A 23,834-nucleotide genomic window follows, 5' to 3' on the forward strand; every position below is an offset into this window, starting at 1 on the left:
ATTAGCATCAGTACACTGCTATGGGGCGTGAGGGAGAGTGGATTGATCAGCCTGAAATCTCTTTTCAGTACAGTTTAGCCACCCAGCGTGAGCTGCTCATATTTGTTTGTGTTGCACAGCAGTGAAGAATTCCAGTCGGAGAGCAAGCAGTGGCATGCTGTGCAAACAGGGGAGGGCCCCAGTCCCAAAGGAGAGATCAGGCAGCAGGTTAACGGGGATGGAGAACAAGAAGCCACAACTGCCTAGTGAGAGGCCTAGGCAGTAAGTAGATAGCAGGATGGGCTCAGATTTGTAAGCGTTCTGACAAGGATGGCTAAAGGGGCACAAAACCAGAATGTGCCTATAAACCAAGCCTGGAAAATTCTGGCCTGCCTGAAAACACCCATTGGAATTGGAGGGAGTTTGCGTTTTCAAACCTATTTGGGCTGAGCTGAGCAGAACTCACTGTCTGTGCACCCCATTTTGTGGCTGAAAGGAGCTGCTGGCAGGCAGAGAGGATGGCTGAAGTTCCCCGTGGTGCTGCTGGCAGCGTTGGAGACACGTGGGACCTGTTCTTTTCAGCCAGCCCTGCTGTGGAGGCAACACAACAGATTCACCCTGGCTTTCTCTTTAGAACCATCTCACTCGTACCAAGCTGTCAGCTCACACCTCCCTCCTTAGCCCCGCAGTAACGTTATGTCCCTATTTACAGCACGCTTGAAATAGTCCTCAAAGTCTGCTTACAGCAAGTTGAGGGAGGCAGAGACCTCAGAAGGCACTAACAGACATTAAGAGGGGACCTGAAGAAATGGGAAGAGGCAATACCTTTGCTGCTCTTGCTTTTTAACCTTCCCCAAGTGATAGTCCCCTTCTGGCAGGGTAGCATTTCTCCTCCACCAGCTGTTTAGTTTTCATTCCTTACCCTCACCACACCAGTCTGGCAGCTCAGAGAAGGGCTGGGGCTGCCACAGTGCCAAGTGTCACTAAACCTCTTCATCTCATGCACCCAAAGCTACTATAGAAGGCCAGCTTGGCTCTCCCTGAGCTCATGGTCCCCAGTGGGGGAGGTGAGCTGACGATGATTCCTAGAGGAGAGCTGCTGACTTGGTGCTCCCTGCCAGGACCACAGAGAGTGTTTAGCACCTACTCCCCTGCAGTGGAAAGGAAGAGTGGAGAAGTTGGGGGCCCATTTGTCTCAGGAAGCTGTAAAATCCTGGAGCACCATTTAGAATGAGGGCAGCTCCTGCAGGACTGTGGGGAAGCTGGGAGGGGCACATCCAGGTGCAGACTTGGCTAATGGGTGGTGTCTCCAACTAGCCGCTTAAGATAAAGTGGCTGGGAGATTCCATCAGCACCAGGAGCTGTAAACTACTTTCTCAATTTATGGCAGCCATCTAAGCCCCTGCTGTTTGTGTTTCTAGAGTATTGTGGCCCTAGGAGCACCCTGCAATGCCCTGCTGGCTTGCTTGACGACTGTTTCCATATGAAGACAGCAGTCACAAGCAGCAGAGAGCATAGCACTGGGCTGCAGAAAGTGTTCTGACTGCTGGATGGGGGCATGGCTTTTTGAGGCATGCCAAGTATGTCCTAGGGGCTGAATACACTCAGGGAGCAGCAATCTGAGTTTTAGGTGTTGGCAGAGCAGCTAGCTCAGAGTGCAGCTGGATCTTGGCACCTTATCTCTAGGACCATACCCTGCTGTTCACTGCTGCTTTGGGTGAATCGTTTGGGTGTACTCTGTGGCAGAAAGAAGGGTGCTGCACCTTCCTCTCTGGGACCTGTTGGGAAGAGCAGTGGTACCAGCCCAAGTTCTTGCCTCCTCCTGGACAGATGGCTTTTTGGTGGGAAAGACAGCAGGAGCTCCTAGCCAGAGCTGGGAAGCACATATGACAGCCTCATAAATGGTGTTGGGAGCGTTTCAGCCCTGTGGTTAACTTCCCACCTTCCTGCCCAGTCCCACTAGCCATACCCCTCTGCATGGATTTGCCAGACTCTCGCCCAGTTCCTTCTTGTTCCTTATCTATGAGGGGAAAAGGAACATCCTGACTCAATTTGGTGATGGTGTTGAAACAGTATCACACACACAGTATCACAGTATCATCAGGGTTAGAAGAGACCTCACAGATCATCAAGTCCAACCCTTTACCACAGAGCTCAAGGCCAGACCATGGCACCAAGTGCCACATCCAATCCTGCCTTGAACAGCTCCAGGGACGGCGACTCCACCACCTCCCCGGGCAGCCCATTCCAGTGTCCAATGACTCTCTCAGTGAAGAACTTTCTCCTCACCTCCAGCCTAAATCTCCCCTGGCACAGCCTGAGGCTGTGTCCTCTCGTTCTGGTGCTGGCCACCTGAGAGAAGAGAGCAACCTCCTCCTGGCCACAACCACCCCTCAGGTAGCTGTAGACAGCAATAAGGTCTGCCCTGAGCCTCCTCTTCTCCAGGCTAACCAATCCCAGCTCCCTCAGCCTCTCCTCGTAGGCTCGGCATAGCCCATTGGTAGCTTTCAGCCATCTCCTAAAGCCTCCACAAAAGCCTGTTGATAGCAGCAGTGGTATGGAAATAGAGTTGAAGGGTTTTTAAACCTATGGCTAACTTGGACAAGGCTCAGCTGTACTTAAGCTGGTTATGTCCATCACATTTGGTTGCAGATGATTCAGGAAGTCTTTAAACTGTAGTTCTCAACACTCAGCTTGCTCTTGCACATGTGCTGGGCTTCCCTGTGGCTTTGGAGTAGTCTGCCTAGTGAAGTGAACCCCCAAACTTCGTACTGTCACCCTCCAAGCTAAGAGTTGGAATCTGACTGGCTGCCCCCTGTAGTTTAGAAGTAACTCTGCACTGGTGTGGGTGGCAGTGGTGGCACTGCAGTCACAGTTGTGGACTTGTTTACTTTTACTTGGGGAGTCAACTGTTCTTCCCTGGGTAGCTATCAAGGAGCATACTTTGGGCAGTGTGGGGCTTGGGTCACAGTGTATCCTGAGGCCGTAGTGCTTGGGTGCTGTCAAGTACCAATTGCAACCAACCCCCCAGGTGATACTGGGGTTTAGTACCTGCTCACACAGACTCCGGGGCAGCAGTATTTGTGTTGGACTCAACCTTGGGCCAGCAGCACGCAAGCAGGGTTAGCCATGCAAGTAAGGTTAAGCCATGCCAGCCAGACTGCTTGGCATGGCACAGCTGGCCCTTCACTCCCAGCCACCCCAGCCAGGAGAGATATGTTGGTGCCCTCTTGTTCTCTCCTGCTAACCCTGCTTTGGGCCAGTGCTCCTCCAGGACAAGGTGGTCACCCTTGTTCCAGCAGCTGCCTCTTCCCGACAGCCCTTGCCTGACTCAGGGGGGATTTAGTCTGGGGCTGGGGGGAGGGAAAGACGTTAAACAGGCTTTTCCCTAATGAGGTGTGACGCCAGCTGGAGAATCCTGCTTTGCTCCTGTCTGTTGCTCTCTCCTGCTAGAGGAGGAGGAGATGTGTCCCTCCGCTTGCCCTGCTGATTTGCTGCCTCTTCTATTTCCTTTCTGTGCCGTCCCCAAAGCATTTTGGCAAGGTTCAGATTTCTGTGCTCACAGCTCAGTGCTCAAAGAGAAAAGGGGAAAAACAAAAGGGTTGGAAGCGCAGGGGGGATGGTGGGGAGGAAGCTCAGCCTTTGGCTCTGGCTAGGGACTAGAGGAGCATGGGGATGGGTGCTTGGGACCTGGTTTGCCCTGAGGACCAGGGTGGGTTTGATGGCCTCTTTCTCCTGGGAATTCCTGTCATCACTTCATCCACTTCTGCTCACATGCACTGCTTGAGCAGCATCTGCTTTGCTGGCCACCCCTTGTTGGAGGGGAAGGCTGGAAAAACGGTGCTTATTCCTCCTCCTGCAAAATGTAGGCTTGAAGCATTAGGTGAAAAACCTGAGGGGGATCCAAACTCTTCATTTGTGATTCTGAGACGTTAAGGTTTGATCGCATCCTCCTGGTCTGTGGCATTCCCACAGCACCTTGGGCATGTGGGAGAAGTCCAGAATTTATGAGTTTGTGGGCAGAAAGCTGGAGAATCCAGAGGGACAGAAAATGGTGACATTCAGTTAAACAGGGCCAGGAGCCCAAACCATCAGAAATTAAAGAGCCCCTTGCTGCTGTTGCTCTGCTACAAGCAGTGACAGTAAAAAAAAAACCCAGACAAAACCTTTACAGAACAATGTTAGTACTTTTTTTTCCCAAGACCAGTAAATGTGGTAATATTTGGGCTGTGCCTTTACCATAAGCTGCTGGCACTGGGTGCAGTTGTTGGTAGGGATTAGAAGACCAGAGCAGAGTACAGGCAGCACCCGTGGCATCACGGAGTGCAGTACAAAGGTGCCATCAGCCTCACACCTGCTGCTGCTGGACCTTTGTTAGCCTTGTGCTGTGTGCATGCTAATTAATCCTGACTTGTGCCAGAAGCCCATGGCACTGAGACTCTGCACTCTGCCTGGCATCACTCTGCATGCCCAGTGCCCCTGTTTAGCCAGCAGTGAGATCTGTCTGCAGCTGAGTCCAGTAGGATGAGGGAGGTTATTCTGCCCTGGTACTCAACGCTGGTCAGGCCACACCTTGAGTGCTGTGTCCAGTTCTGGGCTCCTCAATTCAAGAGAGATGTTGAGGTGCTGGAAGGTGTCCAGAGAAGGGCAATGAAGCTGCTGAAAGGCCTGGAACACAAACCCTGTGAGGAGAGGCTGAGGGAGCTGGGGGTGTGCAGCCTGCTGAAGAGGAGGCTCAGGGCAGACCTCATTGCTGCCTACAACTCCCTGAAGAGAGGCTGTAGCCAGGTGGGGTTGGTCTTTTCTGCCAGGCAAGCAGCACCAGAACAAGGGGACACAGTGTGAAGTTGTGGCAGGGGAGGTCTAGACTGGATGTTAGGAGGAAGTTGTTGTCAGAGAGAGTGATTGGCATTGGAATGGGCTGCCCAGGGAGGTGGTGGAGTCACTGTCCCTGGAGGTGTTGAAGCAAAGCCTGGATGAGGCACTTAGTGCCATGGTCTGGTTGACTGGCTAGGCTGGGTACTAGGTTGGACTGGATCATCTTGGAGGTCTCTTCCAACCTGGTTGATTCTATGATTCTGGGTCATGTCCCCAGATAGATGCTGTACCTGCTCTGAAGGCAAGGAGAGGAGCAGCTGTATGGGAGAGAGTCGGGGGAACTACCCAGCCAGGTGCTTTGGAGAAGGCTGATAAGTCCCTGCCCGGGAGACAGCAGCTTGCCCAGTGCCTGAGGAATGTCCCACAGCAACAAGCAGGGTGGCCCACGGGCTCCAGAAAGATAAAGGTCACTCGGAGAGCTGGAGAACAATCTCTGCAGATAGTGGCTGGCTGAGCTGTTTGTGGGCACTGCTTCAGGAGGGTGAGTCAAGCAGCAGGCTGAAAAGGCTCTCGGGAAGCAATTGAAGTATTCCTTCGTACAAAAGGCTGTCACATCCTAGCAGAGGCAGGTGGATGATGGAGAGGCTGAATGGGAGGAAACGGCCTGGAGACTTACTTTTCCCCTTCTCCTTTAATTCCAGGTCCTAACATGTCATTTTTGACAGGCTGCAAGGCTGTGGTAATAACACAACTAGGATGCTTTAGCAGACCACGTATTTTGGGGGTCCCTCACCAGGTATATTCTGATAGAAGGCAGATGTTCACGAAAGTAATTTACAAATAAAAGAAGTCAGCACCCCAAAAAATACTGACCACTTACCAGGTGAATTCACTCAGTAGTTGCCATCTGTGCAGTGTGGTCACTGTGGATACAACAGTAACACCACTCGTGGCAAGCAGCAGCTGCAGGATTTGGATGAACTTGCCGTTAATGGAGTAGTCACCTAGAGGCCAGAACAGAGACTCTTGTGACTTCTAGCTCTGTGGCAGGGATGCTCTGTCAGGCTCTGACTGCCCATTGCCCTTCTCTTGCCTTGAGTTTCAGAGTTGTGATGGTTTGGGTGTTCCCCACCCTCCCACACTTTGGAAATCACCCAGACTAGACTCAGCTGGCTCTGGGAATTGAATGAAGCTTATTAGTTACAGCTTAGCACAATATACATGGAGATATTTACAGCATATACAGTTATAGACAGAAATAGACAAGGTAAAAGGGAATACAGAAACACAACAGCCCTCCCAGAAACCTGAGTCCCCAGGAGGAGCTCCCAACCACACCTTCACCTTCCCCCCCTACCCTCTGTCAACCATACCCCAGTCCCAAGGAAGAATGGAGGTTCAGCCAGGGGGGTTAGAAAGCAAAGTGGTTTAATTAAAGAAACGGAGGGTGAAGTTAGAAAGAGATGCAGCTCAGCCAGTTCCTCAGCAGAAGTGGGGTATCTACGTTTTGATTTCTTGTTCTTACACATCTCAGCAAGCCTATGAGTGAGGTGGACATAGAATCATAGAATCAAGCAGGTTGGAAGAGACCTCTAAGATCATCCAGTCCAACCTGGCACCCAGCCCTAGCCAGTCAACCAGACCATGGCACTAAGTGCCTCATCCAGGCTTTGCTTGAACACCTCCAGGGACGGTGCCTCCACCACCTCCCTGGGCAGCCCATTCCAATGCCAATCACTCTCTCTGCCAACAACTTCCTCCTAACATCCAGCCTAGACCTCCCCTGGCACAGCTTGAGACTGTGTCCCCTTGTTCTATTGCTGCTTGCCTGGGAGAAGAGGCCAACCCCCACCTGGCTACATCAGCCTTGTTTTCCTTTCACAGCCTGTAACCTAGTTCTTCTCACCAAAGCATTCTAGCTAGGCTCAAACTAGCCCAAGAGCGTAACAGATGCGTTGAATACACTCTTCGCGGGGCAGGCGTCGGGCGTCCACTCGTGAAGCCCTTTGGGTTGTGGCACAAGAGGTAAATAAGAGCGGTGTTGATAATGAAAATATGCCCTTAATACATTCCCAATTAAAAAAAAAAAAAAACAACCAACCCTACAAGTGGCATTTAATCTGCAGTCTGTTATCAATAATTTTATTACAGCGGTTACCGCGGTCTAATAAAAGAGCACTTTCTCTTCTTTATTGGCCAAGCGCCAAAGTGTTTATCCTTTATTCTCTGGCCATTAACCTTTATTCTGTAACCATTAGCTTAGCCATTTGTGTAACAGTCTGCTGAGGATTGTTTAGCCTGGAGAAGAGGAGGCTCAGGGGTGACCTTATTGCTGTCTACAACTACCTGAGGAGTGGTTGTGGCCAGGAGGAGGTTGCTCTCTTCTCTCAGGTGGCCAGCACCAGAACAAGAGGACACAGCCTCAGGCTGCGCCAGGGGTGGTTTAGGCTGGAGGTGAGGAGAAAGTTCTTCACTGAGAGAGTCATTGGACACTGGAATGGGCTGCCCGGGGAGGTGGTGGAGTCGCCGTCCCTGGGGCACTTTAAGGCAAGGTTGGACGTGGCACTTGGTGCCATGGTCTAGCCTTGAGCTCTGTGGTAAAGGGTTGGACTCGATGATCTGTGAGGTCTCTTCCAACCCTGATGATACTATGATACTATGATACTATTCAAGCAGGAATTTGTATGCAATCCCTTATTTACTCCTGGAATCCCCCCCCCCCCCCAAAAAAATAGCTTGTTATGCCTACCTTGTTTAGCCACATTAAAGCTCGTTAAGGGCTGTGTATTGCAAACAAGTCTTACACAAAGTGGATTTTTCTCAGTGAGTTGTTTTCTGGCATATAAATAAGGCTGGGATTAACTGTAGTAGTATTTGTGAAAAGGGAGCCTGGAGTTGCCAGGTATTTCTTACAACAGGTGCAAAATTCCTAGCGGCCCCGGTTTGGAAGTGGATGCTTCTTTTTGTGGCTCGGTTCTTACATCGCAGTTTTCTCATGCTGAAGTGAGCTGTGGTAGTCTTCTTCCCCTTCACAAAGGATTGAGGTTTTGGGTCATAGAATCAACCAGGTTGGAAGAGACCTCCAAGGTCATCCAGTCCAACCTAGCCCCCAGCCCTAGCCAGGCAACTAGACCATGGCACTAAGTGCCTCATCCAGGCTTTGCTTCAACACCTCCAGGGATGGTGGAATCAGAGAATGTTAGAGGTTGGAAGGGATTTCCAGAGATCATCCAGTCCAACCCCCCTTCGACTGCTATGGGTAGTCCTCACAGGAATTCATCCAGGTGGGATTGAAAGTCTCCAGAGAAGGAGACTCCACAACCCCTCTGGGCAGCCTGCTCCAGGGCTCTGTCACCCTCACTGGAAAGAAGTTTCTCCTCATGTGGAGGTGAAACCTTCTCTGTTCCAGTTTGCATCCACTGCTCCTTGTCTTATTACTGTGCACCACCAAAAACAGATTGGTCCTTTTCTTTATGTCTTACTTTAGGAAACAAACAAACAAACAAGCAAACAAACAACCTAAACCTAAAGAGAAATAACTTCACTAATAAAAATGCCTGCTTCTATTTGAGGCATTTACCTGCTAGCTTTCAGCCATTTCTGGCTATCCATCTGAAACTGCTGCCTCTCTGTGTAAGTGGCTTTTAGGGCCACAGTTTCAGAGCACATCTCTTCAATGAGCTGGTGAGTGGAAAGCAAAGCAAGAGAAGGAAGCCGTTGCTTCCTGCCCATCAGCCGAACATGGGAGAAATCATGGCTTTCCTATTAAGCCGCAGTATCTCTCACCCTCACTGAACCCTATCTTCCCTGTTTCCAGACAAAAGCATTAGTCTTCTGGCTGGAGAGTGACATTCAGTAAAAGCCTTTCAAGGTCTTCCCATAAACTCTTTGCAATGAAGAGGTAGTAGTGGTAGCAGCAGCAGCAGCATTCGCGGCGATGGGCAAGGTTGGCTTCGCCTAGCGTCCGCCCTGCTGCCGCACAGGTAGCGCAGGCTGCTTGGGGCTCTTTGGCTCTGGTCAAGCTTGCAGTCAATTCCCAGGAATTAAGTTTGATGGTTGGATTTTTTTTCTTTTCCCTTCCTTCTCTCCTTTCTGCTCATTAGGAACTGGAAGCTGCTCTTCACGGGGATGATGTGGAGTTTATCAGTGACCTGATCGCCTGCCTTCTCCAAGGTTGCTACCAGCGCAGAGACATCACGTGAGTAACCTTGCTCTACAGCTCAAGCACTTTGCAAGGGGAGCTAATTAACACGCTTGCAAGCATGGTTCATGGGCTTTAGAGTGATGACATGGCAGCGAGCAGCAGCCACCAGCCATCAGGCCAGGTGCTTCACCAAGTGGAAGGGAATTCCAGCTCTTCTTTGCTTTGAGTTGTAGGGCTGGGGGTTAACATTTTATTTCACAGCAAACCTCTTTGTTCAGATTCCATGCAAATGTGTTTGACACTTTGCTGTAGCACTACAGCACACAGTGAACACTCACATCTGTTGTTAGGCTTTGCACCCTCTTTGGTCAAATCACACTAAGTCTTTAAACCATCACATATGTTTTCAACATTTTATATGTATTGTACAGACTAAAACTTGCTGCTCTGCACCCACCTTACTTCCTTAGATGATTCCATTGCTTTACCAGCAGACACTTGGAATTGTTCTCTCAGAAATAAGAGGAATATTGGAAGCAATTCAGTTGCAGGACACTGGAAAATAATTTGACACGTTCTCTTGATATTTTAAAGTGCAGAAGCCCTTGCTTAGTGTTCACTGAAGTAGCCACCTGAACAGACACCTCTGGAACATCATTCCTTAAAGGATAGAGCATCATTCCTTGAAGGAGAGCCACTCACACAATGCCATGTGCTGCCAGTGCTAACGAAGGCTTGCTGCAGTGTATGTTATTTGTTCTTCTGTGAGCTGTGTTAATTGCAAAGCATAATTGTGGAGATGAAGACAGCTTGGCAACACTTGCAGATGCTTAGAAGAGGTGTGAAGCAATCCTGCTCTCTAAGATTTCCCTGTGGTGCAGAGACTTGGGCTGGTGCAGAGGGGTAATAACCACAGGTGCTTGCACTGAAAGCTCTAGTTCTAATTAACTTATTATCTGCAAAAATTTAATGTCATTTGTTTTCTTATGTATATCTGTGGCAATGAAGTAAGTTGTCTTGGTGGTATTCAACACAAGTGGGTATCAGGACCTGAACCAGGCAGCTGCACTGCATTTACAGTCCCTGAATGAAACCTAGGTGGAAGCTTCACTGCAAAGGGACTGCAGTCATGTAAACCTCCCTCATCACAGCAGCCACAGAGCAGTGCAAGGTCTGTCTTTGAAAAATTTCAGTAATTTCACATTGTGAGGTTCTCCTGAGGTCTCTAAGCCTAAGTGTCCACTTAACTGCCTGCTTGCCTCTCATTTCTCAGCTGTTTTAACTAGCAAACTTCAGGGCGAGTTGCTGGGCACTGGCAAGTTGCCTGTCTGGGAAAGGCCACACACGTACACTTGAGGCACAGCAATGTGCCCTGGTGGCCAAGAAGGCAAATAGGATCCTGGGGTGTGTTAGGAAGAGTGTGTCCAGCAGATCAAGGGAGGTTCTCCTCCCCCTCTACTCTGCCCTGCTGAAACCTCATCTTGAATACTGTGTTCAGTTTTGGGCTCCCCAGTTGAAGAGGGACAGGGATCTGCTGGAGAGAGTCGGCAGAAAGCGACAAGGATGATGAGGGGACAGGAGGGCATGGCTGATGAGGAGAGGCTGAGGGACCTGGGGCTGCTTAGTCTGGAGAGGAGAAGACTGAGAGGGTATTTGATAAATGTTTATAAGTGTCTGAGGGCTGCCAGGAGAGGGGGGACAGGCTCTGCTCACTGCTCCCTGGGATAGGACAAGGAGCAATGGGTGTAAATTGCAGCAAAGGAGATTCTGCCTCAACACAAGGGGGAACTTCTTTACTGTAAGGCTCACGGAGCACTGGAACAGGCTGCCCAGAGAGATTGTGGGGTCTCTTTCTGTGGAGCCTTTCAAGGCCTGTCTGGATGTGTTCCTCTGTGATCTGTGTTAGATAGTGTGGTTCTGCTCTGGCAGGGGGGTTGGACTGGATGATCTCCTTGGGTCCCTTCCAACCCCTCACATCCTGTGATCCCATGTGATCCTGTGAGTGCACACTCCTGCACAAACACATGATGCACCTGGCAGCTCAACTACACAGAGTTAGTCAGTATTGCCTGTGGGTCCCAACCTGTGCCTTTGTAAGCACATCTTTAGGCAACTACAAGATGCAAAAGCTGCAAGGAGGTAACAGCACCACGGAAGGAGCTGGTAACCCAACCATAGTTCTGTACAGCCTAGTCAGGGTGCATATGTAGCACAGATAGGTATCCATTCAGCTTTTGCTGCCCTTGTCCTTGTATAAGAGGTGCCATAGGATATGGAAGTTCTAAGTCACGCAGTGAAGTTGTGAGAACTTACACCTGAAATGCACCAGGTGCCTGGAGGAGAAACCAGCTGCACCCTTTCTGCAGCACCTCTTGCAGAAGGGGACTACCTTGTGGGCATGGAAATAAGGTGGTATCACAGTATCATCAGGGTTGGAAGAGACCTCACAGATCATCAAGTCCAACCCTTTACCACAGAGCTCAAGGCTAGACCATGGCACCAAGTGCCACGTCCAGTCCTGCCTTGAACAGCTCCAGGGACGGCGACTCCACCACCTCCCCGGGCAGCCCATTCCAGTGTCCAATGACTCTCTCAGTGAAGAACTTTCTCCTCACCTCCAGCCTAAATTCCCCCTGGTGCAGCCTGAGGCTGTGTCCTCTTGTTCTGGTGCTGGCCACCTGAGAGAAGAAAGCAACCTCCTCCTGGCCACAACCACCCCTCAGGTAGTTGTAGACAGCAATAAGGTCTGCCCTGAGCCTCCTCTTCTCCAGGCTAACCAATCCCAGCTCCCTCAGCCTCTCCTCGTAGGGCTGTGCTCTGGTAAGAGAGGAGACAGATGAAAGAGGACAACTGGAGCAGCAGTGTGGAAATGGATGAAGGATTGTTGTCATGGGAAAAACTGCCTGTAGCCATTGGGATGTTAGAGAGGTGGGCCCTGAAGCACTGCAGAGAAAGCAATGGGGAAGGATATCTGGAAACAGAGGGAAAGGTATCAGATGCAGAGGCATGTCCCAAAGGAAGGAGCACTAAGATGTAGCCTCAGTGTGGAAATCTGTGGATAAATGAGAATAAAAATGATGGCTTGGATGCACCTCTCAGAAGCAAGCTTGCCTCAGGCTTACAAACCAGCCATAGAATATTCATCCAGAATTAATGCTTAAAATCAAGCCAAAATTAAAGCTTCAAATTCTACCTGTTCCTTAACACATTTATTTACAACACTGTTTGCTCCCTCTGATCCAGCCTTGGGAGGCATGAGCCTTAGCTGATGCACAGCTTCCCCATTCTACCTCGTTTGTCCCCTGCTAGTGGCAAGGAGTTGAGCCTCTGACTGATTTCTTTCTCATGTCCAATGGACAAAGGCATGCAGATGTAAGAGGAAGAATTTGTTTGCAGCATGAATTGGAGCTTTCACTCTGCAGTTTTCTGTCATGGGCAGGTAGTAGGTAACCTGCCTTGTGTGGGGAAAAGCAGCAGTTTCACAGATCACCACAGTGGCATTACAGCAGTGGTTTCTCCAGTCAGTTGTGCTCCACTTCCTTACACTGAGGCTGTGAGCTGCTAATCTTTAGGCTGTAAACTTTGCTCCGTGTTGCACCTCAGAGAAGTTAGAATCTTGTCCTCATCTGTGCTCTTGGGCTGGAGCACAGAGGCCAGCAGGACAAGGGAGGTTATTCTGCCCCTGTACTCAGCACTGCTCAGGCCACACCTTGAGTGCTGTGTCCAGTTCTGGGCTCCTCAATTCAAGAGAGATGTTGAGGTGCTGGAAGGTGTCCAGAGAAGGGCAACAAAGCTGGTGAGGGGCCTGGAACACAGCCCTGTGAGGAGAGGCTGAGGGAGCTGGGGGTGTGCAGCCTGCAGAAGAGGAGGCTCAGGGCAGACCTCATTGCTGTCTACAACTACCTGAAGGGAGGCTGTAGCCAGGTGGGGTTGGGCTCTTCTGCCAGACAACCAGCAACAGAACAAGGGGACACAGTGTGAAGTTGTGGCAGGGGAGGTCTAGGCTGGATGTGAGGAGGAAGTTGTTGTCAGAGAGAGTGATTGGCATTGGAATGGGCTGCCCAGGGAGGTGGTGGAGTCACCATCCCTGGAGGTGTTCAAGAAAAGCCTGGATGAGGCACTTAGTGCCATGGTCTGGTTGATTGGCTAGGGCTGGGTGCTAGGTAGGACTGGATGATCTTGGAGGTCTCTTCCAACCTGGTTGATTCTATGATTCTATATAACCTCATATGAAACATAGCTCATCTATCTCTGCAAGGGCTTTCTGGGGTTAAATTACTTTTGTATTGTGTTATATCTCCTTGATGGCCAAAATGTTATCTGCCTATGCTTTCTCACAGCCTGCCTGGAAGCAGCTTGTAGCTCTGGCCACATCTGTTGTGAGGGCCTGCAGAACTCAGGGCAGGGCCGGGTTGCCTGGCTTTAATCATGCTTGGTAGAGGCATATAAAACTGTCACATACCTTTGCTAATTATAATGTGCTCTCAAGTGATTTTGGAAGTGGAACCTAGCTGAGAACCCTTCTAATGCACAGTTTAGCATCCTCTAGTTTGATTTGCTTTTTATTCTTTGGGAGAGAGGGGGAGAAATAGGAGAGGAAGTTCTGTGATTGTTGGTTTTGAAGTAGGGTGACTTTGCCTTGGATTTTATATTCTTTATGACAGACTTCTGTTAAAAAAATGATCCTGTATCAGAGAGACTGTTTTTAACCCTACCTGATGGTTAAGTAGTGTTGAAGTACCTGAAGGGAGGCTGTAGCCAGGTGGGGTTGGTCTTTTCTGCCAGACAACCAGCAGTAGAGCAGGGGCATACAGTCTCAGGTTGTTCCAGGGGAGGTCTAAGCTGGATGTTAGGAGGAAGTTGTTGGCAGAGAGAGTGATTGGCATTGGAATGGGCTGCCCAGGGAGGTGGTGGAGTCACCATCCATGGAGGTGTTCAAGGAAAAGCCTGGATGAGGCACTTACTGCCATGGTCTAGTTGACTGAATAGGGCTGGGTGCTAGGTTGGAGTGGATGATCTTGGAGGTCTCTTCCAACCTGGTTGATTCTATGCAACTGTAACTTAGGACTGTCTTTGTTTTATGGATATCAGTGTTTAACTACAGCCTGCTTAACAGGATGCCACATGATCTTCTCCACACTTCTATTTATTATAAGCTAGGTCTTTTTCCGTGCAAAACCATTCTAAGTCGAGATTCAACCAGCACCTTCTGTTGTACTTGCAAACCATTAGGCCTTGTAAAACAGATGATGATTAAAGGAACTGCACTTCTCTGGGAAACATTGGTTGCAGTTTGCAGAGGTAGATAAAGGGGAACATAGTTTTGAAAGTCTAAAGCAAAGGTAGGAAGAAAATTGTATCCATAGGAGGTGCTCAGAAAAAGACTGGATGAGGCATTTAGTGCCATGGTTTAGTTGATTGGAGAGGACTGGATGATAGGTTGGACTTGATGATAGGTTGGACTGGATGATCTTGGAGGTTTCTTCCAACCTGGTTGATTCTATGATTCTATAACTGTTAGAAACCAGCTTCACTGACTTGATTCTTGACATGTTAAGCACTGTAGAAATACAGCTTTCAACAATGCCAGTCCATTCTAACTCCAGATTCAACCAGCACCTTCTGTTATACTTGCAAACCATTACGCCTCGTAAAACAGATGATGATTAAAGGAACTGCACTTTTCTGGGAAGCATTGGTTGCAGTCTGTATAGGGAGGTAAAGGGGAGCACAGTTTTGAAAGTCTAAAGCAAAGGTAGAAAGAAACTTGTATCCATAGGAGGTGCTCAAAAAAAGCCTGGAGGAGGCATTTAGTGCCATGGTCTAGTTGGACAGGACTGGATGATAGGTTGGACTGGATGATCTTGGAGGTTTCTTCCAACCTGGTTGATTCTATGATTCTATAGCTGTTAGGAACCAGCTTCACTGACTTGATTCTTGACATGTTAAGCACTATAGAAATGCATCTTTAAACAATGCCAGTTCTGTGTTTTCAACTTCTAGCATCTTTGACGATGACCCCATAGTCATCCTTGCCTCTCACTAGGGGCTTTGAGTGCTTAGCCAGCACAGTTTCCCTGCTGCTCTCCTCTTTGTGCTCTGATTCAAAATACTTCTGTGCCACAATCTGCAGTAGTTGTTATTTTATAAACACCCTCCATAGCATTCATCTGCTATCCATCCAATCCAGCTACTAGCAATGCAGTAACTGATAGCCTTGAAGCTTTTTGGGTTTCAGCTCAGCTTTGTGCCATAGGCCCCCTTCAATTTGATGGCAGTCACTTTACCCTTACCTTTTTTCCTGCCTCTAGCTTCTGTGCACAGGCCCTGAAAGGTTTTTCTTTTGTTTTAAAGTGCAAATACCTGCAAAACGGGGAGCCAGGAGGAAAAAAAAAACCCTGACTTGTAGTAGAATTCAAGTATTTATAAAACTAAATAACCCCAAATCAAACAGCTGTAATAAAAAAAACATAGAGTGGTGCTTGCCTCAGATGCTGTCTGATATAAATTGGGCAACTGCCTGGTCCCTAGGGGCTGCTGCTTTAATGCCAGCAGGAAATGCGACTTGATGAGTTGTATCAAGACAGGAAGAGCAGAGCTTCAGCTAACGGCAGCAGCCACAGCAGGAGCCTGCTGCAGCTGTTTTTAAGTAAGAAGTGATGCTGTGACATGGATGTGTACACCCCACTTCAAACAGTCCAGAGAAGCTCCTGCTCTTTGGCGTTCCTGTGGGTGAAGCCTTTTTTCCGCTGCTCTCCTCTTGCGTTTTTAGCTGTTTCTGTAGTGTGGTGGCGTAAAAAAAGTCCATGGCTTTAGCCTGCTCCTGTTTGTTGGCTGCTGTTGACTCTGGAGAACCATTTTAATTGTTCTTTCTTATTGGGTTGGGTGTTTTTTTGTTGTTGTTGTTGTTGTTGTTTGGCTTTTTTTTTTTCAACACGGGCAAGGGCACCACAAAGTGAGGAGGAACAAAAACAGTATCTCTGCTCTTGCCTGCTGTGATGGTTTGGGTGTTCCCTGCCCCCCCACACTTTAGAAATCACCCAGACTAGACTCAGGAAATATGAATGAAGCTTAGATTTACAGCTTAGCACAATATACAAGCAGATAGTTACAGTATATGCAGTTATAGACAGAAATAGACAAGGTAAAAGGTAACACAGAAACACAACAGCCCTCCCAGAAACCTGAGTCCCCAGGAGGGGCTCTCAACCACCCATCCACCTTCTCCCACCCCTCTCAGCCTTACCCCAGTCCCAAGGAAGAATGGAGGTGCAGCCAGGGGCTTGGGAAGCACTAAAATGGAGGGTGAAGTTAGAGAGTAAGATGCAGCTCAGCCAGTTCCCCAGCAAAAGCAAGAAGAGACACTCCCTTATCTATGTTTTGCTTTTATTCTTATACATCTCAGCAAGCCTATGAGTGAAGTAGACATCACCATCGTTTTCCTTCCACAGCCTGTAATCTAATTCTTCTCACCAAAACATTCTAGCTAGCTTCAAACTAGCACACCTACCTATGCCCCCCCTGAGATTCTTTTTTATTGTTATTATTTTTGCCTTTATACCCCAGGAGACTGCTCCATCACTGAGGCTGAAAACTATGTAATTGACTTCTCTGGCACCACAGACAGCATTTGCTTCCTTAGGAACCTCCATTTGTTTTTGCTCTTGTTATTTCTTCCCCACAATGTGTAGGAATTTTTTTTCTTCCCAAATGGATCCTCTGTTTTGCAACCATTTCAAGTTTTTACTGGATCTGTAAACAAGACTGTGGCTTGTAGTTTGCACCTGGTTTGTTCTAATGTGGATAATAGGATATGCTTTAACTCATCGAGGCCACACCTTGAGTGCTGTGTCCAGTTCTGGGCTCCTCAATTCAAGAGAGATGTTGAGGTGCTGGAAGGTGTCCAGAGAAGGGCGACAAAGCTGGTGAGGGGCCTGGAACACAGCCCTGTGAGGAGAGGCTGAGGGAGCTGGGGGTGTGCAGCCTGGAGAAGAGGAGGCTCAGGGCAGAGCTCATTGCTGTCTACAACTACCTGAAAGGAGGTTGTAGCCAGGTGGGGTTGGGCTCTTCTGCCAGGCAAGCAGCAACAGAACAAGGGGACACAGTCTCAAGTTGTGCTGGGGGAGGTCTAGGCTGGATGTTAGGAGGATGTTGTTGTCAGAGAGAGTGATTGGCATTGGAATGGGCTGCCCAGGGAGGTGGTGGAGTCACTGTCCCTGGAGTTGTTCAAGACAAGAATGGATGAGGCACTTAGTGCCATGGCCTAGTTGACTGGCTAGGGCTGGGTGCTAGGTTGGCCTGGATGATCTTGGAGGTCTCTTCCAACCTGGTCTACCCTAGATCAACCTGGCCAGAGCCTAATCCAGCCTGGCCTTAAACACCCCCAAGGATGGGGCCGCAACCACTTCCCTGAGCAACCCATTCCAGGCTCTCACCACTCCACTCTCATGCTCAACAACTTCCTCCTCACATCCACTCTGAATCTCCCCACCTCCAGCTTTGCTCCATTCCCCCTAGCCCTGTCACTCCCTGAGAGCCTGAAAAGTCCCTCCCCAGCTTTTTTGTAGGCCCCCTTCAGATCCTGGAAGGCCACAAGAAGGCCACCTCAGAGCCTCTTCTTCTGCAGACTGAGCAGCCCCAACTCTTTCAGTCTGTGCTCACAGCAGAGCTGCTGCAGCCCTCTGAGCATCCTCGTGGCCCTTCTCTGGACACACTCCAGCATCTCCACATCCCTCTTGTAATAGTGGCTCCAGAACTGGCTGCAGTACTCCAGGTGAGGTCTCAGCAGAGCAGAGCAGAGGAGGAGAATCCCCTCCCTGGCCCTGCTGGCCACATTGCTGCTGCTGCAGCCCAGGCTCTGGTTGGCTTTCTGGGCTGCAAGTGCACACTGCTGGCTCCTGTTGAGCTTCTCATCCAGCAGCACCCCCAGGTCCCTCTCCTCAGGGCTGCTCTCCAGCCACTCACTGCCCAGCCTGGATTTGTGCTTGGCATTGCCTTGACCCAGCTGCAGGACCTTGCACTTGGTCTTGTTGAACCCCATGAGGCTGGCTTGTGCCCACCTCTGCAGCCTGTCCAGGTCCCTCTGGATGGATCCCTGCCCTCCAGCCTGCCTGCTGCACCACACAGTTTGGTGTGGTCAGCAAACTTGCTGAGGCTGCACTCAATGCCTCTGTCCATGGCACCCACAAAGATGTTGAACAAGACTGGTCCCAGGACTGATCCCTGAGGGACTCCACTTGTCACTGGCCTGCACTTGGACATGGAGCCATTAACAGCCACTCTTTGGGTGTGGCCATCAAGCCACCCATCAAACCCATGTGTCACCAGCTTGGAGACCAGGATGTGATGTGGGACAGTGTCAAAGGCCTTGCTCAGGTCCAGGTAAATGACATCAGTTTCTCATGAGCAACTTGATTTAGTTAAACATGTCTGTACTCACTGCAGAGGGCTTGGACTCAGTGAGTGCCCTTCCAGCCAAAACATTCTGTGATTCTATGATTCATTTTATGGTTCTGTGGCCTTTAAGAACCACCACTGTATGTTGGCCTGATCAAGGGGATAAAATTGAAGGTCAAAAGGAATATATGGCAAAGCAGTGGCAAGTTTTCAGTCTCCTGGATACTGTGGTGAACCAAGCTGTGGGAATAGCTAAGCCAATGTCCTAAGACAATCTGAATTAATTCAGCACTTCAGTCCATGCAATAACATCCAGGGCAGCCAGGCTGAGGTAGCACAGCAGACCTGGAGACCACCACCTCTCAGAAAGCCTTGGAACAGTCGACTCTGCAGTCGTGCGAGTGACCTTGATTATAACAACCGTGTCAATGGCCCAGGCACAAAGCACCTCACTAACTCAGAGTCATATTCATGAATGCCAAATGCATATCAACAAGATCAGCATTGTTTACAGTCTGACTTTTAACAAGTGCTGCCTTTCATACATCATGGAGATTGGTGGATGACTGCTGGGATCGAGGCCGTATCGGCAGTGCAGGAGATACCACGAGGGGGCAAGGAAGATGAAGTGGCTACATTGCTCATCTTTAATATTAATATTTATTATCATAATAGCCATGCCTTGCAAGGTGAGCCTTTTAAAGGGTAAAAAGTGAAAATGAGGCATCTGGCAGGTGTTGGGAAAGGAAGGATGAGATTACAGCAGTAAAATAACACAGTCATTGGGAGATTAATGAGAAACAGAGTGGAATATAATTATAGAGTTCAAGTCTAAATAAAGCTGAGTAAATGTCTTTGATTCTCAGATGGATAAAATGAGTCTTTAAAGCAGAATTTGCAAGGAAAAATAGTTGGTAGCATGTTCTGAAAGTCTTATTCCACAGGCGTGGTGGAGAATAAGGAATGAAAATGATGGAAGAAAAAGAGAGCATGAAGGCTGTGCTGTTATTGTCAGGGCAGATGGATGAGAGAGAAATAGATTGAGTAGCTGGGGAGGAGGAGTTATGCAAAACATTCACAGGGAGGAATAGGTGGCTCAACTTTAAAGGGTGAATGGAGAACACTTAGTGGAATCAGGTCTTGGAGACTGCATTGATGTCATCGTGCCACAGAGAAAATCTGAGAGGGGTAGCTCTGCTTTTAAGGTATTGATGTCACAAATCAGTCACTCTAGAGAAGAGGAAGAAAGCAACAACAAAGAAGGAAATTGAGAAAGCAAGTATCACAGTATCACAGTATCACCAAGGTTGGAAGAGACCTCACAGATCATCAAGTCGAAAAGCTCTTCTCTCTAGAAGGAAGAAGAAAAATCATAGAATCAGCCAGGTTGGAAGAGACCTCCAAGATCATCCAGTCCAACCTGTCCCCCAGCCCTGTCCAATCAACTAGACCATGGCACTAAGTGCCTCATCCAGGCTTTTCCTTGAACACCTCCAGGGATGGTGACTCCACCACCTCCCTGGGCAGCCCATTCCAATGCCAATCACTCTCTCTGCCAACAACTTCCTCCTAACATCCAGCCTAGACCCCCCCCCAGCACAACGCGAGACTGTGTCCCCTTGTTCTGTTGGTGGCTGCCTGAGAGAAGAGACCAACCCCTACTTGGCTACAACCTCCCTTCAGGTAGTTGTAGACAGCAATGAGGTCACCCCTGAGCCTCCTCTTCTCCAGGCTAAACACCCCCAGCTCGCTCAGCCTCTCCTCATAGGGTTTGTGTTCCAGGCCCCTCACCAGCTTTGTTGCCCTTCTCTGGACACCTTCCAGCACCTCAACTTCTCTCTTGAATTAAGGAGCCCAGAACTGGACACAGCACCCAAGGTGTGGCCTGAGCAGTGCTGAGTACAGGGGAAGAATAACCTCCCTCATCCTACCCCAGCAAGCCATTGGCCCTTTTCTTCTTATCTCCATCCTTTTACCCCACCTTTCTCGTTTCCTCTCCATCTCCCTCCTTTCATCACTACCTCCCCTTTTCCATCATCCCTGCCACTTTCTCACCCCACCCCCCATTTCCCCCTTTTATCCCCCAAACCCACACCTGGGTCCTGTTGAGTCTCCTCCCACCCCAGGTGCAGCCACTTTGCCCTCCCTGCCCACTCCTCTTTATAATCAGCCCCAGGAGGTGCAACAGCCCAAGTTTGCCCATTTGGGCAGAGGGATCCTCCTCCCATCATCACTGGTGAGTCCCTGTGGTGCATCACCGGGTGAATGGTGGAGGGGATCTAAAGGCCGGGGGGCCTGTGTGGCCCCCCGGCTAGGTAGGGCTAGTCTAGGCTCAATACTTGCTCTGCCATCGCTCACGGGTGCTGGTTGAGCTTGTTGATGTTTAGCTTCTGCTCACTTGTAGCACTGCAGCAATTACAGGAGCGAAGCTGGAAACGCCTCTGAGAGGCGCTGGAGTCGCAGGGAGCAAACGCCTGGAGAGGACAGGATGTGGAAGTTCTCTCCGTGCAAAACCTCTGCCTTTGCTTTGGAGATGTGTGTTTTAAGGGAGTGATGCTCCCAGCCACGGTGCACAGCTGGTTTTGCAGGCTATCTTCCCAGCACCTCAGCCAGGTGCAGAAACTGCCCTTTAGTCTAAGGGTGAATATTAGAGAGGTTCTGAAATGATTTTCGTTGGAGCCTTTTAGCCTCAGTGAGCTTGGTGAACAGCTGAGGCAGCTGCTAGCCAGTGGCAAAACCACTACAGTAATGTGGTCCATGGTGCCAGTCTCTGTTCTAAGTCACCTCTACCTTTAATTTTTATCTCAGTTTGCATTCCAACCTTATCAAAGAATCACAGAATGGTCTGGGTCGGTAGGGACCTGCAAAGCTCACCCAGTCCAACCCCCTCTGTACTCAGCAGCAGCATCCTCAATTAGCTCAGAGCCCTCTCCAGCCTCACCTTGAATATCTCCAGGGATGGGGCCTCAACCACCTCCCTGGGCAACCTGTTCATATGTGGATGTAGAGTAGTTACAGACAGGAGAGCACAGCCACCAGCTGCTTGTCAGTGTGGAACCACAGACCTCAGCCCAGCCCCACGCATGCCACTTCGAACAAGTGAGAATCCTTTGGATGCTTCCCCCATAGAAAGTGCCCAATGTTTCCCACAAGGCAATCAGGACTCTTCCTATGGGTCTGAGGCCATCCCGAGGGGCAGTTCATGCTGCTTTCCTCCAGCAACACAGCTCCTTCAGGTCTGGTCCCATCTTCTGCTTCTCCCTCTCATACTCAAGTCGTTAAATTTAACAAGGAACTCAGAGGAACTGTTCCCAGCTGTGGCCACTGATGTATCACAGAATGGTCTGGGTTGGAAATGACCTCTGAAGGTCATCCAATCCAACCACCTCTGCACTCAGCAGGGACATGCTCAACTAGAGCAGGATGCCCACAGCCCCATCCAGCCTCATCTTTAATATCTCCAGGGATGGGGCCTCAACCACCTGCCTGGGCAACCTCTTTCAGTGTTCACTACTCTCACGGTGCAGAACTTGTTCCTAACATCCAATCTAACTCTCTATTCCTTCCTGGCTCATCTGGTGTAGTGGCTTAAACTTTAGGGACAGTAGAAGGAAAGACCTGTTACGAAATGAATCCCAAAAGGGACTTAGAATCATAGAATCAACCAGGTTGGAAAAGACCTCCAAGATCATCCAGTCCAACCTATCCCCCAGCCCTATCCAGTCAACTAGATCATGAGATTTGTTTTGCTTAACTTTAGACTGTTAAGTATTGAGTATTAAGTGAAAATCAATCTTTCCAGACTTCATGATGGTCATTGGACAACAATAGGCACCTGGCAGTGCATGTCATCATCCATGTCCCAAAATCTGTATTAGGATAAGATGAGCTGCTTTTGAGATGCATTTGTTTCCTTCCCAGTGTTGACTACAAAGAGAGTCTGCAAGGCCTTGTTAAAACCAGAGGGATGAGTTTTAAATTTGAGGCTGTAGGTTCCCACCCTCCCAGTCCTGCAAACCAGAGAATCATAGCATTAGCCAGGTTGGAAGAGACCTCCAAGATCACCCAGTCCAACCTAGCACCCAGCCCTAGCCAGTCAACCAGACCATGGCACTATGTGCCTCATCCAGGCTTTTCTTCAACACCTCCAGAGGCAGCGACTCCACCACCTCCCTGGGCAGCCCATTCCAATGCCAATCACTCTCTCTGGCAAGGGAAGAACTTCCTCCTAACATCTAGCCTATACTTCCCCTGCCACAACTTGAGACTGTGTCCCCTTCTTTAGGAGCCATTTGTTTGTGAAAATCTGGCTTTATCCATTGTGCCCAGAACCTTGTAATACAGTGGAGCTTTTTCACACTGATGAATTTGCCGAGTTTATTTGCTGCAGGGCAACCCCACACTAGGTATTTCTGCCTCAGAAGAGACTCCTCTCCCACATTTAAGTGTAGATAATGGCTTGTTTCATATGGGTTTGTGCCATAATACATGCATGTGTCCTATTTTCCCCAGCAGCAGCCAGACAATAACTAGCTTCTTCCCCACGGTGTTCATCATCACTGTAATACCCTTAGGTCCTCTCTCTGCAGCCCCATAACAATTGGCAGAGCTTATGGCTCAGCAATACTGTTATGTGTTTCCTTCTGGCTGTGAGCTGGGAGCCTGCTTTCTGCTGATGAGCACTAGGAATGAACAATGCAGCATTAAGCTGGCTTCACTTGTTCTTCGAGGACCCAGGAATGAATAGTAAGTAAGGATCTTCTTCCAGTCTGAATGCAAGGCACAGTGAGTCTTAGTCTTGTTTGCTCTTTCAGAATATAGGAAATGTATTTGGGTCTTTCGTGAGTTAATTTGCTCCAGCTCCCAAGGGTTGATTATTTTTCTGCAGTAACAGAAAAGAGAAGGATGTGGGTGGGAATTGTCGAGCATGGATTGATGCCAGGGAAGTAAACGATGGAGAAAATAAGTGACATCGGGGACCAACCAAAGCCCTTGGTGTTTTACCAGGCCAATTCACAAGGAGCAAGTTAGGCTCTAAGTGCTTTCCTTTGTTCTGGACCATCCTAAAGGCTGCGATTGTCCCTCCTGAGGTAGAGGTTACTATGGGTTTATCTTCATTTCATCGCATCCAGATGGGTTGTCAAGGTCACACAGAATAAGAGGCAAAACAAGAGGGGGAAAGCTCTGTGCCCCAAGCGTTGGGGCGTGCATGTGGAGGCAGCATGTGGCTAGGGCAGAGTGTGCAACAGCAGTTCTCACACTTGCTTAGGTCATAGAATCATAGAATGTCAGGGGTTGGAAGTGACCTCAAAAGACCATAGAGTCAACCAGGTTGGAAGAGACCTCTAAGATCATCTGGTCCAACCCCTCTGCCAGAGCAGGCTCACCTAGAGCAGATCACTCTGGAACACATCCAGACAGTCCTTGAATCTCTCAGCTCTTGAAATTCTCCAAAGAGGGAGACTCCACAACCCCCCTGGACAGCCTGTTCCAGTGC

At 49.3% G+C, this 23,834-nt stretch overlaps 1 protein-coding gene across 2 annotated transcripts in view; it reads left to right on the top strand.

The window, feature by feature from the left end:
- LOC135182032 (chromatin remodeling regulator CECR2) overlaps positions 1-23,834 on the top strand; it is a 128,840-nt gene that overhangs the window by 65,887 nt on the left and 39,119 nt on the right. For both annotated transcript variants that reach the window (XM_064155718.1, XM_064155719.1), the window contains exon 2: positions 8,901-8,995. In XM_064155718.1, coding sequence (XP_064011788.1) covers positions 8,901-8,995 — 95 coding nt within the window. The remainder of the gene's footprint in view (positions 1-8,900; positions 8,996-23,834) is intronic.

The sequence above is a fragment of the Pogoniulus pusillus genome, chromosome 15, assembly GCF_015220805.1.
Source record: "Pogoniulus pusillus isolate bPogPus1 chromosome 15, bPogPus1.pri, whole genome shotgun sequence".
Taxonomy (NCBI): domain Eukaryota; kingdom Metazoa; phylum Chordata; class Aves; order Piciformes; family Lybiidae; genus Pogoniulus; species Pogoniulus pusillus.